This window comes from Thrips palmi, unplaced genomic scaffold, assembly GCF_012932325.1.
Source record: "Thrips palmi isolate BJ-2018 unplaced genomic scaffold, TpBJ-2018v1 HiC_scaffold_1, whole genome shotgun sequence".
NCBI lineage: Eukaryota > Metazoa > Arthropoda > Insecta > Thysanoptera > Thripidae > Thrips > Thrips palmi.
This window is the reverse complement of record NW_023144620.1, coordinates 10550882-10569051: the sequence shown is the minus strand read 5'-3', so window position 1 is coordinate 10569051 and position 18170 is coordinate 10550882. Positions and strand designations below refer to the sequence as shown.

Genomic DNA, 18170 nt, shown 5'->3' with positions numbered 1-18170 from the left:
GGAAGGACAACCTGAATTTTACTGCGACATGCATCGCAGCCTCCACACACCGCGGCGAGGAGAAGCAGGAGAAGAAGAAGCAGCAGACGACTATGCTCCCCCTCGGCCGCGCCCAGGACCGCCAGGACGGCGAGGACGGCATCCATCATAATGTGTCAAACGCCACGTGATTTGGTGGCGTGAGCGTGTGTGAGTGCGCCGCAGAGGGTGCGGGGAAGCACCAAACACACACACACACCAACACACACACACACGTTTGCAACACGCACGCTGGTTCGTTGACACGCGGTCGCGTGTGTGTGTGTGTGTGTGTGTTTTGTGGTGAGCGACACACGCGGGCGGCGCGAAATACGTGGAAAAATAAACAACAATCATAACGCAACTCTATTATACATCCATTTCCATTACAAGCAGGACGTGGCGTCGCTTCCAGCGTGCTTCCAGCGTGCTGCCCTTCCAGTGTGCCGCCGGAGTGACGCTTGCTGTTCACTCCGCAGCACACGGCCCCAAGTGGCGAGGCGGACTACCTTGGCGACGCGGCTATCTCGGCCCCAGCCGGTAATTGATTAGACTGCTTTGATTGGTACATCAAAGGGATTGCCTTCGTCTGCTTCGCCTTGGGCTCTGCGGGCCGCGGCCCCGCCATGGGTGCCCCGCCCAGCCCCGCCATGGGTGCCCCGCCATGGGTGCCCCGCCCAGCCCCGCCATGGGTGCCCCGCCATGGGTGCCCCGCCATGGGTGCCCCGCCATGGGTGCCCCGCCATGGGTGCCCCGCCATGGGTGCCCCGCCATGGGTGCCCCGCCATGGGTGCCCCGCCATGGGTGCCCCGCCATGGGTGCCCCGCCATGGGTGCCCCGCCATGGGTGCCCCGCCATGGGTGCCCCGCCATGGGTGCCCCGCCCAGCCCCGCCCAGCCCCGCCCAGCCATCGGCTAAAAAGACCGTATCGGCAACCGTTGCGCCGAGCACGCTGATCTGGAAACATTTCAAACGTCGCTCCTGGAGGCCCTGGAGGCCCTGGAGGTCGTCCCCTCGTTTCCCACACCACCGCCACCGTCCATGGTCCGGACCCCCTTCTCGGGAGTCCTTCCAGCTAATGCCCAGGTCGGGTTCGAGTTCATCCGACGCCTTTTCATTCTCTCCGCTTGTTTTTTTATTTTTTCTTTATTCCTACGTCGGGCTATTACCCCGTCTCTCTTTCTTTCTCTCTCTCGCGTCATTAGCGGATCAGCTCCGGATAAGCATCAGTTTTGACGCTTATATTTGGTGCGATCAAAAGGTGCGCTAAAACAACTCGGCCTGGCCCGCTGCAGGGAGGGACGCGGCGAGGACGGCGAGGAGGACCGCAATGGCCGCCGCCGTCGTTGCGACACCGAGGCCACGCCGTCATGCCGGGGTTGCCGTGCCACGCCGTGCCGAGGTGCAATTGCTTATCACAGCGAAGCGAAGCCAGCGAAGCCAGCGCACTGTATCGAACTTTTGAAGGTTCCCACACCCCGCCCCACCCCGCCGCGCCCCGCCGCGCCCCGGTTTCACGTGTCGTGTGCTCGGCCTGCTCGGCCTGCTCGGCCCCCCGGTGCGCGCCCCTCGGACGCACGCACGCCGCGCCGAGTCCGGCCAACTGCCGCGCCGCGGCCGCCGAGTTGCCGTCCTTTTCCCCCGCCAGGAAAGCTGACCCAAGTGACCCGCTGCCCTGCATGCCAGGTGAGGGCTACCTGGCCGTGCGCACGCGCATGTGTGTGTGTGTGTGCGTCTGTGTGCACATGTGTGTGTGTGCGTCTGACAGGCAGCGGAGCGGATTCAGCAGCTCTGAGGTAAAGCTTCTCTCCGATTTGAATGCCGAGCCGAATAAAGTGCCGCTCACATTGTCTGCCGGGGGCGCGTGTTCCATGGAAAGTTGTTTCGCATTGACGGATTACGGGGCCAAGTTGCGACGCGACACTGCTAGCGACGCCAGCGACGCCGCTTGTAGGGCGCGCCGCGTCCGGGGACACCCGCTGCGGAGACCCAGGAGCTCGGAGGGCCGCAGCACAGTGGGCCAGAAGGCTGGGGCAGGCGGTCGAAATCCCGGACGCGTTTTGAGCTTCAGAGTCGCCAAATGGGACTCGAACCGAACGTGTGACCCCACCAATGGACTCCTCGTTCGGAGAGCAATCCATTGGTGGGGTCACACGTTCGGTTTGGGCCCTGTTTAGTGACTCTGGAGCTCAAAACGCGTCTAGAGTTTTGGCCGCCTGCGCCAGTCTTCTGGCCCACAGTGCGGCGCAGCCATGGCGCGGCTCGCTCAAGGACGGCCAATTCGACGTTTTCCTGCCGATCGTTTTTCGTGCCGCTGCTGATCCGTTGATGACGATAATGATGATGATGACGGCGATGCTCGTCGGCGTGCTCTGAGCGCCGCGTCGGCCGCCCCCCTTGGAGCTTGCTCGCCGCGCTGCTGCGCTTGTCGGTGCGGGCCGGGATGGGACGGTCGGGACGGGACGGGATATCGACACCGCTAACTGGCCGGCCGGCACGGCTGCGCGTGATTATAATTAATGGCCGCCGATCCTCTTTGGAATGAAAGGTAAAAGGAGTGATCATCCCGGCCAGCATTGTCCACGCCGCCCGCGCCATTGTGCCTCCTCTGTCTCTCTCGCACCCCCACGCCGCGGCCCGTGAGTGCGACAGAGACGGGGCGTCGAACTCTCCGGGCAATCAGTCCGCTGGCCGGGGTTACCTGAGTGACGCTAATCACACCGTCCACGGCCTCCACGGCCTCCACGGCCTCCACGGCCTCCACGGCCAGGATCACGGCGTGCAGGGGTTGGCGGGCGGACGCGCCGTGCGCCCTCAACGCCGTCCTGGTGGGCGATACCACGAACGGTCCCAACGCGTCTGGTGCGCGCCTTATGTGGATCGCAGGTCCCCGCGGTGGCCACCCCGCCCCGCCCCGGCCCCGCACAGCACGGCGGCGCCCCTAACTCAGACAGCTTCGTGCCCTTCCTTCGCCTCCTGCTGCTGTGTGGCTGCGAACGCCTCGCGCCGCCCAAAGTGTATCGACTACTTGAGCAGAAAGAGTCACAGGAGAGTAGGAAGAGTCGGGAAGGGGAGGCGAAGGGAGGCACTACTGTATGTGTCCGTGTTTCCAACTGTCACAGGCGGTGGGGAGAGATGGGGAAGGCGTCTCAAGCCGAGCCAACTTCCTCGTTCGCATATTACGTAATACGTGCATCTCCACGGTCGGTTCGAGTCCTATTTAGCGACTCTGGAGCTCAAAATGCGTCCAGGATTTTGACCACCCGCACCGGTCTTCTGGCCCGCTGTGCGCCAGGATTTCCTTCGGCGGGAAGGCAAAGCTATCAATCGTCCAGATAGCGGCAACACACGCGGCGGCCTGGCGGGTCCGACCGACATCGGCAAGCAGTCGGGGAACAGAGAGCGATCGGCAGGCGTCGTGAGTCTCCCCGAAGTGGAACAGCTTCGGCCACCACTTCCCCCCAATCACTGGATAAGAGTTTCCGCGATTAGGGAATCATAAAGTTCCCCGGCCCCGCGAGAGAGAAAGGGAGAGAAAGGTAGGGAGGGAGAGGGGAGGAAGGGCGTGGCATCGATTACCTGCTCCCGCTATTGGCCTCCCCCTCAAGGTGCGCCTCGACGGCCTCGGGGCTGGAGAGGAAAACTCGCCGGCCGAAGTGTAGTTAATTTGGAGGACTGCATTGTGCTCGCTGCGCCGGACAAGTTCAAGTTTGGCTAGTTGGAAATGGAGATGTTTGAAACGAAGCCGAAAGTTCGGGTCGCGGCGGAAAAGAAGCTCGGTTCACTCGGGCTGCTCTGCCTTGATCGTCCCGCAAGGGACGTGAACTGAAGTGCTGCCGGTCGAGGGAAGGGCCTGCTTCGCCGCTTCGCCCCGCCCCGCCACCGCCGCGCCCCGCACGTCGCGGCGCCCCCAGCCCCCCGGAAGGCCCCCCGCGGGCGCCGTGCTCGCTCGCCAGCTTTGGCGGCGGAGTGCTGCTCGGCGCAAAGATGTCGTATTAAATATTGACGCGCCCACTCAAGACACAGCGCCAACAATTCGCCACCACTTAGGCTGCTCTGCGCCACGGCGGCAGCAGCGCGGCAGCCCGGCGCAGCCTTCCCCGAGGCCTTCCTCCCCGCCAGCACCGCGATAGGTTTACGTGGGCGTCTCCGGGGCCCTGCTAGCCCCGCCGGCCCCGCCGCCCTGCATCTGCTCCAAGGCGATGGCCTCGGCGCGGCTCCCAGGGGGACGTCTTCTGGAATCGGTACTGCGACGCCATGGCGCCGTGGCGTGCCAGCGCGAGGAAGCCCCGCTCCATCTTCGCCGTCCCTTCTTCCTCCGCCTGCGCCGGGAGTTTGGAGTGCGCCTGCCTATCAGGCCTCGGACACGATCTCGGCTCGGACCGGGAGATGCCGTGGGCCACTTTAGCCGGAGTAGTAGCGCCCGCCCCGCCCCGCGCCTCGTCTCAAACTTGTAACTTGAGACGGGCGCATCAATTTTGCACGGCAGGCAAGGAAGAGCAGTTCGACCCGGCCGGCGTTCGGTGGGCACACGGGGGTACACGGGGGTACACGGGGTAGCGGCGAAGGGGTTCTACAACAAGCGGATGCCTCAACTTTGGCGTCGTCCACCCCGCTCGACCTCTGGCGGTAAACTACACCCCTCCACCCTGGCCATGGCCTCCACTCCCCTGTGCGACAAAACCGCACGGAGCGTGGGGTGGAAAAAGGCTGGAGGCGCGGGTATTCGAACTCAGGCCCAGAGGCTGACGAGACCAATTCCGCAGCGGATGTGGCGGGGCATCACGGGGCATTTCCATATCTGAACGCGCTGCCTTTTATTCGCCTCGTTCTGCTGCTTCGCCCCCTCCCCCCCCCCCTCTCCGCCTTTTGATCCCGATTGTGCCCGGAGCGGAGTAGCGGGCCTGCCTGGCCTAGCGGTCGGAAGCCAAGCAGAGCGCGGGGCCGTTGGCCACCATCATCGGCCACCATCGGGCACCATCGGGCACCATCGGGCCCCGAGGACTCAATTTGTGCACGATCACATTGTAGCAGAACTCTTGATTGGACTCGAGTTGGCAGTGGTGTTGCCCTTCCCCGCCGCGTCTCCGCCCACTCCAAGTTGCCGTTACCGTTCCGACGCGTTCCCCGCCTGGAGCCTCGACGCACAGTGGGCCAGAAGACCGGTGGAGGCCTCCAAAATCCCAGACGCGCTTTGGAGCTCCAGAGTCGCTAAATGGGACTCGAACTGAACGCGTGACCCCACCAATGGATTGCTCTCCGAACGAGGAGTCCATTGGTGGGGTCACACGTTCGGTTCGAGACCTGTTTAGCGACTCTGGAGCTCAAAGCGCGTGTAGAGTTTTGGCCGCCTCCACCGGTCTTCTGGCCCACTGTGCGACGGGGTCGCGTCCCGGGCGAGGTCCCAGCAGGCCCCAGTCGGATCCCGATTCCCGATCCGCGACGCGCTGCTCCACCTCGAGGCTGTGGCACCGCCAGGGCCGCCAGGGCCAGGTCGCCATCGCGTACACTTAATTTAGCGAAATGGGCTTCCCTTTGAAAGCCCCGCCTAGCGGCCTCCAGGCGCTCCAGGCGCTCCAGGCCCTCCAGGCCCTCCAGGCCCTCCAGGCCCTCCAGGCCTAGCAGCTCAGCTCACGCGAGTCGGCCCGGAGTTTAATGTCTTAATTCAGCACTCAGGCTACACGGATGGGGTGCCGGATAAGTGCGACGTGTGCGGGGGGCGGGGCGGGGCGGGGCGGGGCGTCTTGGAGGGCGTCGCGAGGCGCCGCGCTACGCGGAGGGCAAGCAGCAAACAGCGCGCCGCCGAGGGGGCGAGGCGAGTGGCGGCGACACGGCAAGTAAATGAGATAAGAGCTCGCACAGTTTTGCGCACAGCGCTTCTTACTTACAAACACACAAGTTTGAAAGGCCTTGGGGGCGCGTTCTCGCGCTGCGTCGTCGCCGTCGTCCGAGGCGCTCTCTCTCTCTCTCTCTCTCTCTCTCTCTCTCTCTCTCTCTCTCTCTCTCTCTCTCTCTCGCTCTCTCTCTCTCTCTCCTCTCTCTCTCTCTCCTCTCTCTCCCTCTCTCTCTCTCTCTCTCTCCCTCTCTCTCTCTCTCTCTCTCCCTCTCCCTCTCTCTCTCTCTCTCTCTCTCTCTCTCTCTCTCTCTCTCTCTCTCTCGCTCTGTCTCTCTCTCTCCGTCTCTCCCTCTTGAGCCGCGATGCCCCGGCGCGGTGAAGTTGGGAACTTCACTCAACGTCCAGGTTACGGGCGAAGCAGCCGAGCGGGTTGCCTATGCTCGACTCTGCGGGCGCACTGGAGTCGTCCAGGAGAGATACTTGCCCCGCTACATCGACGCAGAGCACCACCAATTGCTCTAAAAAGCTGTATTGTATGACGTATAGAGTGTACAGTGTACAGTGTATGAATTGCATAGAAGATATATTGCACAATTTTTCATGAAATGAGACAAACGCAGAAATAAAAAACGACCCTGCACGAGACCTGTTTTGTTTCTACGAGGGTTTTGGTTTCCACAATGTGCCTCATAGGAGATCAAATAGGTCGGGTAGAAGGTCTTCGGCCCCCTAAACAACAAAATACAATTTCGGGGGGTTTGCTTCGAATGCCTGCTAGACGCGGTGGGGCCATGGAGTGGGCCGGTGCTCCTGGAAGCTGCCATGCCAGAAAGTGAGTAGAAAGTAGAAAGGGCTGGGATAAAATTTTAATGAGTAAATCCCAGCGGGCTCGTTCTCGTGCACTACCAACACATCTCCGTCGTTTTGTCCGCCCCGCCCCGCCGCTCCCCGCCGCGCCGCGCCACGCCACCAGACCCGGCCTCCCCGGCCTCCCCCGCCCCATCAAGGCCCTGAGTAGTTCTCTCGGCGAGTTCCAGCGGCCTGCCTCCATTTCTCCAGGGCCACCCCGCCCACCCCCACCCCGCCGTGGTTTTTATCTCTCTCTCTCTCTCTCTCTCTCTCTCTCTCTCTCTCTCTCTCTCTCTCTCTCTCTCTCTCTCTCTCTCTCTCTCTCTCTCCCTCTGCTGAATTTGAGCCCCGTGTCCTTTCACTTAGCGCTGCGACGCCCGAGGCCCGCCGGCCTGGGCTTGTCCGCGCTGCCACCTTCGCTTTTTAAGCGGCGAAGCGGCGGCCCGCTCTCCTTTTACTTTCTCATCTGCCCGGCTCGGCCCGGCTCGGCCCGGCTCGCTAATTGGAGGTAATTCCCCTCGTTACGTTCAACTCGAGCAACACCGTGCCACCGTGCCGTGCACACTCCGTTCTACTTATGTTTTCCGAGGGGGACCCAACACCGCCGCGCTATGAAAACAGACGCTACGCAGCTCGGGGTGTATAAAGTGCAGTGACGACGCGGTTCCGCGCAGCCTTGCAGAAATTGGATACCAAGCGCCGAAATGGCATACGATCATATGTGGTCTAGCCCTTAATGGTAATGGTAATGGTGGGTACGAAGCAGGCAACCCAACGTACACTTGTGCAAAACTCCCCCTGGCGCTCGGGGGGCTTGGGGCTTGGGCAGTCTGGCCCGGGTGGCCACCGCTACACTGCGCCCCCGCCCCGCCGCAGCGCCCCGCCTTTCTGGCCACGAATATCTCACTTTAACTTTAAATGGCCCACAGCGGCCAGTGCGATTTGTGCCGCTCGTAGTGGAGGGCGAGGAGGGCGAGGAGGGCGTGGGGGCGGGCAGCGCCCACTGCGGACTGCGGGCTGCGGACTGCGGTGGCGTGCAGGCCCAAAGGACCCGACTACCCTCCTCACCTCGTTCAAGGGGAGAGAGAGAGAGAGAGAGAGAGAGAGAGAGAGAGAGAGAGAGAGAGAGAGAGAGAGAGAGAGAGAGAGAGAGAGAGAGAGAGAGGAATCCTGCGGGGGAGCTTGGGGAGGCAAAGCGTACGGCACTCGTCCTGTGTGTAGCGCTCCGCAAATATAAAGACTAAAAAAAAATGAATAAAAACTTTTGGCGCTCTCATGTATTGTGCCTGAGCGGCAGTTTTACTAAATAGTTTTTGTTGACGGTGTTCTTCGGAGTGGACTGCATTAACTCGCCGTGCGTTTTGATACATTCTTTTTATTGTTCCTCCATTATAAGGCATCTTACACTCTATCCAAATCACAATAAATAACGAATCAATAATAACATAACAGGAATAAGTTTATTCGCACACAATATTGTGAGAGAGACTCTACCTATCACAGAAGAGGTGGGGCACTGAGCAAATTGAGCAAACAAAAATAGAACAAAATTACTTTTAAAATAATAAACGAACATAACAAAGCTGTAAAATGAAATAATATTTCGCCAAGAAAAGCCAGAAAAGTCTCATCTCATGCATGCACCATAATACGAACAAAGCAACGAAACTGTACTGGACTGTGCTAGGAGCCCGTGTGTTGTGTTCTTCTCTTTCTTTTCTCACAAAACGAATCGAAATAATATAACAGATAAGCGAAGTGCTTGGTAACTTAAGTAATTACAATGAATGGCATTGAAAGCACACGCTCCTACTTTCCTACACAGCGGACGTTGGCCTCGACGTCGTGCTCGAGGACGAGGTGGCCGTCCGCGGGGCCTAGCGCGCCGGAGGGCTGGCGGTCCGCGGCCCGGAGCTCGCCGACGAGGAGGTCGAAGTCGTCGCCACGGACGAGGGGATTGCCAGCGGCACGCCCTTGCCGGGCAGGTGGGTGGCCAGGTGGTGCGCGGGGAAGTACAGAGGCTGGTCGCGGGGGTCGCGGACATCCCGAGGGTCCCGGAGGTCCCGGAGGTCGCGGGGATCCCTGAGGTCGCGGGGGTCGCGGAGGTCCCGAGGGTCTCGGAGGTCCCTGGGATCGCGGGCGTCGCGGGACTCCCGGCCGTCGTCCAAGTGGGCGCCGCCGAACGACGCCGTGGGCTTCTTGGGGTGCTGGAAGGGCGACTCGTGGGGGTTTCCTGTTGGCACAGAGAAAGGAACGTTAGCGGTGGAGTGCAAAAGTAGTACAGTCTTGGTTCGGTTTGATCCAGGAGCACTCACCATAGGCGGCGGGCTCGTGGTAGAGCACGGGGACGGGCACCCTGACGAGCCTCTGCGCGGCGTGCGCGGCGTGGGCCATGTTGGCCATGTTAGCCATGTTGGCCATGTTGGCCATGTTGGCGGCCTCCAGCTCGGCGGCCAGCTGCCTCTTCCACTTGTTGCGACGGTTCTGGAACCAGATCTTGACCTGCGTCTCCGTGAGGTGCAGCGAGGCGGCCAGCCCCGCGCGCTCCGACGAGGACAAGTAGCGCTTCATGTCGAAGGTGGACTCGAGCTGGAAGACCTGCGACCGCGAGAACACGGTCCTCGTCTTCTTCTTCCTCTTGTTGGCGTTGGCGGCCGCGCTGGCCGCGGACCCTCCTTGGCCGCCGGAGCTCGCGGATCCGCCGTCCTTGGCCGCGTCGTCCTTGCCGGCGTCGTCGTCGTCATCGGCGGACTCCTCGTCCTCGATGTTGATGTCCACGTCCTCCGCGGCCGACGACGCGGGGCTGTGCGGCGCCGCGTCCAGGGCGGCGGGGGCTGGCGCTGGGGGTGGCTGGCGGGCAGGCAGCGCGGAGGCGGCGGCGGGGTTTCGGTACTGGTCCAGGTACGAGTCGTAGCCGAACAGCAGGAACGGGTTGTAGTACGGCAGCCTGACGGGGTAGGGCGGCACGGCCAGCGAGGCCGCCGACGGCGGCGCGGGCCCGTCGTCCTCGCGGGGCCGCTTGCGCCTGCCCTCGTGGTCCGAGCCGGCGGGCGACCTGGCGGGGCTGGCGGTGCCGCTGCGCGGGCTGCGGGGACTCCGCGGACTCCGCGAGCTCCTGGGGCTGCCGGGGCTGAGGCACCGCGGCGAGCCGCGCGGCGACGGCGACCCTAGGCGGGAGCCGCCCGGACTGCAGTCGTCCGGCGTGGACAGGGAGCCGCCTGCAACAGGAGGAGGAGGATCAGCACACTCTAACGGACGCGTCGACAAGCAGCAGTCATTTGTCCACTCGGCTCCCGGCTAAGACGCTGATGGCGTTCTTTATCTCCGGCCAAGCGGAGCGTGAAGCGGCAGCTCCCGTCCGCGGCCACGCAGGCCGAGGAGAAGGAGAAGCAGGCCGAGATGCTATCGCCCGCCGCAGACTGTGCCGCAGCGTCGCGCTCGCTTTATCGCGCTGCTGCTTTTTTCCTTTTCCCGAAACGCGTCTTGCACCTGATTTGGCAGCAGCCGAGCCACTCCGGAGAGCCGTTTCGTCACCCTGTCTCTCTCGCACCCCTAGGGGGACGCCCTACGAGTACGACAGAGACAGAGCGACGAAGCGAATCTTCGGGATCGGTTTGCTCTGCGCGCATCGCATTGTCGCCCCGCCCCGCCCCGCCTCGGAGATGGGCCGATAGGCCGAGGGCAGGGCGGCCGGGCCGGGGCGGCCGGGGCGCGCTGCGAAGGGGGTTGCTTGCTGCTTTGTCTCGCGACGCCACCCCGCAGCCCCAGCCCCGCCCCGCACCGCCCCGCATCGCGATAAGGGAGCGGCCCAATGATGGAATGGAGTTGTCACAACAGCCTGAGTGGCCAGATAAAACAAGGCGGGCCGGACAGGTAAGCCTCGCGCTGAGCGAGCGAGCGGCACCCTGCGTCGAGGTCACTGGCACCGCCACCGCGCCGCCACCACCCCGCCCCAGCAGACTGATTCCGAGAGTCGTCGCTCTGTCTCTCTCGCACCGATACGCGACCCTCGATGAGCGCGAGAGAGACAGAGCGACGAAAACGACTCTCGGAATCAGTCTGCAGAGGTGTGAGGCCGCCATTCTTTCGGCACACAATGCCGCGAGTAATGAACTCCCCGGTTTGTTTGGGAGTGTCACTGCGGAAGGCTGCGGCAGAGTGCGACACGGAGACACTGTGAAACACTCACACTGCAACGCCAGTAACGAGGACCAGTGCTGAGAGGCGCAGCTAGCTTCTTTTCACAAGCAGCGCAGCCTGAGAATGCCGTCTTTTCGATCCACTCGGAAAACGGGCCAAATTTTCGCTGATTTACCGTTTCTTTCTCGCGAAGATCAAAAACGAAGTGCAGATTATTCTTTTGAAAGTCTGTCAGCCACCTATGTCGGTTTTTTTCTGGCGCAAACAGCGAAGCACGGCACGTAGAGCGACCGCCACTTCAGCCCTCGGCACCTTGGCGCCCCGCTAAGCCAATTACACCCCCTCCCCTCCCCTTCCCCCTTCCCCCTCGCGCTGAAAGGCATCGCGGAAAGAGGATTTGTTTGTTCCTTCTAGTGGCCGCACTCTGGCCTTCCCTTGCTTCGGTTCGTCCCGCTGGTCAGGACGGCGCTGGGACGGCCAGCAGGGTGGGCACCAGTGGGCAAGAGGAGGGAAGAACGGGGCAACGGAACGTGTCTGTCTCGGGCTGTCCGTCCGGCCAGCCGAGTGGTCACCCTAGCCACACTGCTGCAAAACCATTGACGGGGCGTTACGCCTGGGCGGCATGAACTGGACTAGGCCGCTTCGCCGCGCTTCGTCTAGGGTGCCCGGGTGGCCCCAGGGTGCTGGCTGGCTGGTGGCTGGCTGGCGCTGGCGGTGCTTCCCCCGCGCGCCCGCCCCTTTCCACTAAGCCTAACTGTTTCTGTTTACGTGCGGCGTGAACGTGAACTCTGACGGCTTGTCGACGGAAGCCCCTTCCACAGCGCAGCGCGCGCGGCACAACACGGGGCGGGGCGGGGCGGGGCGGGGCGGGGCGAGGCGGGGCGGGGCGGGGCGGGGCGAGGCGGGGCGGGGCGGGGCGAGGCGGGGCACCCCAATCCCAATCACGCCCACGATGCGAGCCCTGCCCAAGCCGGCACCGTTTCTCCGCTTTCGCGGTCGGCCCGCACTCGGCTCGGACTCGGCGGTGACGGCGACACCGCATCGTCGGCGTCAGAGAGTGCCCTGTGCTGGACCCGGGGAGTTTCACCCCGGAAAGGGTTGCTCTAATGGGAAATCTGCCCTCCACGGGCGGCCGCCGCGGCCCCCCTCACGTGCGCGCGCGCGCGCGCGTGTGTGTGTGTGTGTGTGTGTGTGCGCGCGCGCGCGCCACGCGCCGCGTCCTGCCATTCGTGGTGTCAGTATCTGTAATTGAATCACACTGAACGCCGCTGACAGGTATCGGATTTCGACCGTACGCCCACGCCGCGCCCCGCCGCGCCCCGCCGCCGATGGCGACCGTCAAGCTGGCAGGCAGGCAGGCAGGCAGGCAGGCAGGCAGGCAGGGAGGCAACCCCCTTCCACTCGGCCGGTCGCCGAGGCAGCCGAGGCCCCACAATATCGGGCACGCTCAAGTGCTGGTCAATATGCTGCCTGCCCACGCGGCCGACGCCCGGCTGGCGAGCTAGCCGGGGGTAGCGAGGTACACTCCGACCCGAAAGCATAGCGCGGTTCGTGCGGAAGATTCGTGACAGGGCAGAAGTTCTAAATGGTCTTTTCCTCTTTCACCGCCCTCTGGTGAATCCGAGCTCGGGGCCGAGAGGTTGCCGGTGCGGGGGGATGCCGGGCGGGCATAGCGATTTCATACGTGCCAGCGTGACCCAATTCCCAGTGCGGCTGCGGGCCGCGCGCCACGGCGCCGAGGTCGCTGCGGAGGCCGCTTGGGGCGCTGCTGGCGTTGCTGGCGCCGGCTTGCAGTGCACCGCGCGCTGCTGCTGAGCCAGCAGGAGGCCATGCAAATGTCAATCGCTGCAGTGTAACCGGTGTGGCCTAGTCTGCCGGGGGCAGTGCGGCACTTGAGGCTAACCTGCCGGCCAAGCGCCTCGCAGTGCAGCGCCCTGCAGTGTAGAGCCCTGCAGCGCCCCGCACAGTGGAGCCGCTTAAAAATCCCGGAAGGGTTTTGAGCTCCAGAGTCGCTAAATGGGACTCGAACCGAACGTGTGACCCCCAATGGATTGCTCTCCGAACGAGGAATCCATTGGTGGGGTCACACCTACGGTTCAGGTCCCATTCAGCGACTCTGGGATCAAAACGCGTCTGGAGTTTTGGCCACCTCCACCGGTCTTCTGGCCCACTGTGCGTCGGCACGGCGGCGACCCAGCAACGCAGAACTGTTGTTCGCTCACCTTCTGACGTCGTCCGATGGCGGGCCGCGGGCGGCTGCTGGTGTCCGAGCCCGAGGTGGGCGCCGCCCTGGCCGCCCTGGCCGCCCTGGGGGGCGTGGGCGGCCCGCAGCCCCGGCCAGGGCAGGCCCAGGGGGTGCGGGGGCCCGGGGGCGCCTGGACGGAGCGCGGCTAGCTGCGACATGAGCCCCAACCTGCAACACAGCGGAGGGGTTTGTCAGGAGGGGCACGCCATGCGCCAAGCGCCAAGCGCGCCAAGCTGCAGCACTTGAATGACGACGCCACCGACACTTCCAGTGTGATGATCCAGCCGCACGACACTGCGCCGTGTCGCCGTGTCCGACGCCCCGTGTCCGACACGGAGACACGCTAATGGAGACAGATGGCGCGTGTGTGAGTGTGTGTTCGTGAGTTCGTATGTGTGTTTGTGTGCGTTGCCAGCTCTGCCTGGCCGCCCCAGCGACGCTAACCTGTATTAATAGCGGGGGCATCAATCGTCAGCATGTGCACCAACACACCCACGCTCCACGTCACACACACACACACACACACACACACACACACACACGAGTGAGTGTGTTGCGACGACCGCCGCTGTTAATTTTGAGCGTGTTCCACTGGCACTGCCGGCTAAAGCATCCGTTTTACGCGCGCGGCCAGCGCGGCCAGGTGAAACGACATCTGGAGGACGCTGTCCAGCCCCTCCAGAGAACTGTCCGCCGATTCATCGCGACGAAAGGGGATATGAAATGTTGACGGAAAGTCATCGCCGACTACTGGGGGATGTAGATTAATGTTGCATCGCGTCCAGGATCAAGTTGTCGTCCAGGAGGAAGGACGGGCGGGGGAGGGGAGGGGAGGGGAGGTGTCCCTGGCGCTAGGAAAGGGACTTGGTAAAAGAGCAACGGCGGGAGAGTCGCTGACGGTCCTTTCGAAAGGACGCACAAAGACAACCCTTTACTGCGCGTCGCCCCTGTCCGGGGCGACGGTGGGAGGCAGTGGCGGGGCGGGGTGGGGTGGGGAGGGTGGGGCGGGGCGGGGCGGGGTCGCGTATTGATACGATAGGGCCACTCAAGGCAGGCCGGGGCTGCCGAGGCAAGCAGACACCCTGTTTGATACAACTCCAGCGCGTGGCCGGCGCCCACCCCGCCCGTCGCCACGGCCTGGCGCAGCCTGGCGTCCTGAAAGGCCCGAAGCCTTACACCATTAACCCCCTCCCCTCCCTTCCCTAATTCTCTCGCCGCCTGTTCGGTGGCCTTACGCCCGGGGGCTGCCCGCCCCGCCCCGCCCCGCCCCGCCCCGCCCCGCCCCGCGATCTGTCCGTAAGACGAGCCGGCTGCGGTAAGTGGATCGCAAGGCAGTGATTTGGGCCGCGAGGCGCGGCGCGTCCGGCGAGGCGGCCGAGCTCTGGGCTGGGGTAGGCTGGGGGTGGCGGAGTGCGAACCCTCCCGGGGCCGAGCGACGCCGACGCCGCCAGGAGGGGGTGGCCGTGGCGCCGTGGTCGTGGCGCCGTGGCCGTCGGGGAGGCACGCCACGGCACGCCACGGCACGCCACGGCACGCCACCGCGCATGATTACCGATATCTGGCGGCGATAATTTGCGTCTCTGATTTACGGTCAAACTTGGCGGTATCGCCGGCGGGGGGGGGGGGACTCTACCTGGGGCGGCATGGCGGCACAGCGGCGCGGCGGCGCGGCGGCGCGAAGGAGGATCGAGAGCCCCCGGGGACGACGCCGTCGCCACCGCCTTGGAACTATACGCCCTCGGCCGCTGGGCGACTAGTCCCTCGGCCACGTTCGGTTTAAAGGGAGGGTCCACCCCACTGCATGCAGTGGGCCATGCCGTGATGCTGCGGGGCCATGCGATAAACAGCGACCTCTCTGCTCTCTACACGGCACGATCGGCCGCCGCGGCAAACTGGGCGGTGATTCAGCGCGCACCTTTTACCCAAATCAGCTTCCGGGCGGCGGCGCGCGCGCTACGCTCCGACTTTCCGGCAACTCTTTCGCCCGAACTAGCCGAAAAGGGCGGTCAAACGAAGCGCACTAGTCTGCCCATGCACATGCCATTTAGTTAAGTGTGAGCGTGTGTGTGCGCGCGCGCTCTAGTTTTACTATGAAAGGGCGCCAAATGCAGCAAAGCCGTGCGGGGAATAGCGAAAGACGAGAGAGAGTTGGGCCGGGCCTAGGCCGGGGGCTCCCAGCCAGGCCAGGTCGCGCGCGGTGCGCGGTGGGATTCCCTGGCCAGCCGGAGCGCCCACTACGCTACGGCCCGGCCCACCGGCACCCACACTGTGGCACCCACACTGTGGCACCCACACTGTGGCACCCACCACCGCGGGGCCGTCCGGATTTACAGCGCCGGCCGGGCAGAGGGCCGTAACCAGAGGGCCGTAACTGGCCGGCGAGCGGCGCGCACTTGCGTGGATGAGAGCGCGGGGCCGGCGGGGCGAACGGCCGGCCGAACGGCACGCAATGACTGGCCGAAGCGAGCCGATTCACAGTGTGGAGTCGAGTCGATCTCGCACCGCTTGCGCGGCTGGCACCGCTTTGCCGTGCCGTGGCGTGGCATGGCGTGGCGTGGCGTGCCGTGGCATGGCGTGGCGTGGTGTGACCACGGCGTGCTCGTCGCGGTGCGCTCGTACGCATGTACATTACACTTTCGCTCAACATGTCAGTGGCGCGGAAATACCTGGATTACCGCCTCGGGCCGCGAGGGGAAAGAGGGGCGGGGGGGGGGGGGCAAGGGGGGGCTGCGGAGCTCCGCGACCCGCTCCCCGCCGTTGTCACGCGGTGCTAATGGCAACAGAAAGATGCGCATGCACAGAAATAATTTTCCGCGTTTGTTAGCAAGTTTTGTCTGCGCGTTCCGCGCGCGCAACAAGGCCCTCCTGACGCTGAATGGCGCTGGAGGACGTGAGTCAGCGGGACGCCCTTCCCTTTCACGTGAAGGTGATGGCCGCGTGCATGTGGGCGGCCAGAGCAATTAAACCCCGGACCATTATTTCTCCCGATTGTTCACCACTTCCTCCGCGCTCCGCGTCTGCGGCGTTTTCCCCAGTGTGAGTCATGCACAGTGCCTCAGCGGCCTGGTGCTCGGAGCCCTCACCTTGACCAGACGGCGGTGGCGTCCAGGACGTCGATGGGGCCTCGCGCGGCGCCGCGCGCCACCGCGTCCCCGCGGTCGCCGTGGAGGCCGTCATCGCGAGCGTCCCTCGCGGCGCGGCCGGCCTCGGCGTCGGCGTGGTCCCTGCTGGACAGGTCCCTGGACAGGATGCTGGAGATGGAGAATGGCGAGAAGGCCGCGGCGGCGGTCTTGTCGGCCAGGGGCAGCGGCCGCAGGGGCGCCGTCAACCTGGTGAAGCCCTCCAGGGGGAACGGCTTGTTGAGCGCCTCGGGGGCGGCCATCGCTGGACGGCGTGCTCACAGCCTCATGGGGGTGGCGCGGCCCTCGCGGCCCTCGCGGCCCTCGCGGCCCTCGCGGCACGGCACGGCGACGCGGCGCGACGACGCTGCGTGCTGCGGCCTGCGCAGGCTGGCTTGCACAACGTGTTGCTGGTGGTGTGTGCGGACAGGGACTCGCCGCCGTCGCGCGCCGCCATGGCACCGCGGCGTGCAGGCCGTGCAGCCCGCGCGCGGAGGGGCGGCACCCCGCCTCCCCCACCAGCACCAGCGGGCCGCCGTCGGGGCTGGCGGTGGGGGAGGCCCGCCCCTCATTGGCCGCGGCCGCGGGGTGGGAGCCGCGGTCTGGCGGCGAGCGCGGCCGCGGGGAGGGGGAGGGGGAGGGGGAGGGGTAGGGTGGGAAATCTCGGAGTGTCGCTTCGCCTCGACCACCCCTCTGCGCGTGCTGGGCGTGCTGGGCGCTGGTCCCGGCCAGCCCGGCCCGGCAGAGGAACGCGGCCCGATCATGTCCTTCCATTCTGCCCATTCAGCCGCCGCAACACCGCAGCTTGACACCACGACACCCCCGATGCGCACAGCGCGCCGCGGCGCCGCACACAATAATGCGCACGGTTTCATGCGCCCGGGACACATGTAGTGACGCGTTGTCCTCACGGCACCAAGTCCGACGCCCGAGCAGGCCAAAGCTGCTTGCATTCATTGTTCAAACAAACATTGCACGGGGCTCAAGAATGTGTGACTGTTCCTTGGGGTCTGGGGGGGGGGGGCACAATCACCCGGCGATGATCGACCCCCCCCCCCCTTTTCCCTCCAGATGATGCATACGGTGCAGTATCGCTTCATCGGGGTCTTTCCTCGTGTGCGTGCGTGATGGCCGGGTCACGTCCGACATCTGTTTCGACTGAGGCGTCCATCCGCGGCGAGTTGGAAAAGGGGAGGGGGAGGGAGACCGCGCGTTCGGTCCGCTTTCATCAGCCTTGGCCACCTAATTGGCCGACGCCCCAACACACCCTCGGGGCAAAGCCCACTCAGGGTCCACTCAGGACCCACTCAGCGAGCCCCGGCCCCGGCCCCGGTCCCCGGCCCCAGCCTCGGCCGCACTGGCACCGCGTAGCCCGCGGCCGAGACGCCTTGCCTCTCTATGGGAGTTTTAAGAACAAAAGAGGCAAGAAAAAGAGGCAAGCCTGCGACAGCGGTGGTGGGGATCGAACCCGTGACCTTCAGAGTGGAAGCTCGAAGCGATATCGCGTGTGCCACTGAGGGGCCGTTCACGTGACCAGGTGATTTATCCGCAAAAGGGGTCGCCGAAAAGAAAATAATCCGGCCTTGGCGACTGGGTCTCTTTTGCATTGCAAGCACGATTGAGACAGATATCGCCGGAAAGGTGAAGCGGATTACTGTGCAGCCGCGCGTCGCCTCGGCGCCTGCGGTCCGTGGGAGGCAGGCCCGCCCGGCGCCGCGGTCCGCGTGTTGCCTACACTGTCTCCGCAGGCGCACTGCGAACAGCGCCCGGCCAGCCGTCACACAGAGGGCGCCGGCATCATCGCCGGCGGCCAAAACTCTAGAAGCGTTTTGAGCTCCAGAGTCGTTAAACAGGCGTATCGAACGTGTGACCCCCACCAATGGATTCCTCGATCGGAGAGCAATCCATTGGTGGGGTCACACGTTCGGTTCGAGTCCTGGTTAGCGACTCTGGAGCTCAAAAC

General features: G+C 64.3%; 1 protein-coding gene across 1 annotated transcript; it reads right to left on the bottom strand.

Moving 5' to 3' along the window:
- Nucleotides 1-5678: 5678 nt before the first annotated feature.
- LOC117644079 (homeobox protein HMX3-like) lies at nt 5679-16470 on the bottom strand. Its single transcript, XM_034383312.1, is given in 5 exon segments — nt 5679-5735; nt 8665-8936; nt 9019-9506; nt 9597-9779; nt 16322-16470. Coding segments are annotated over 5 exon segments (1149 nt in total).
- Between the last annotated feature and the right edge of the window lie 1700 nt (nt 16471-18170).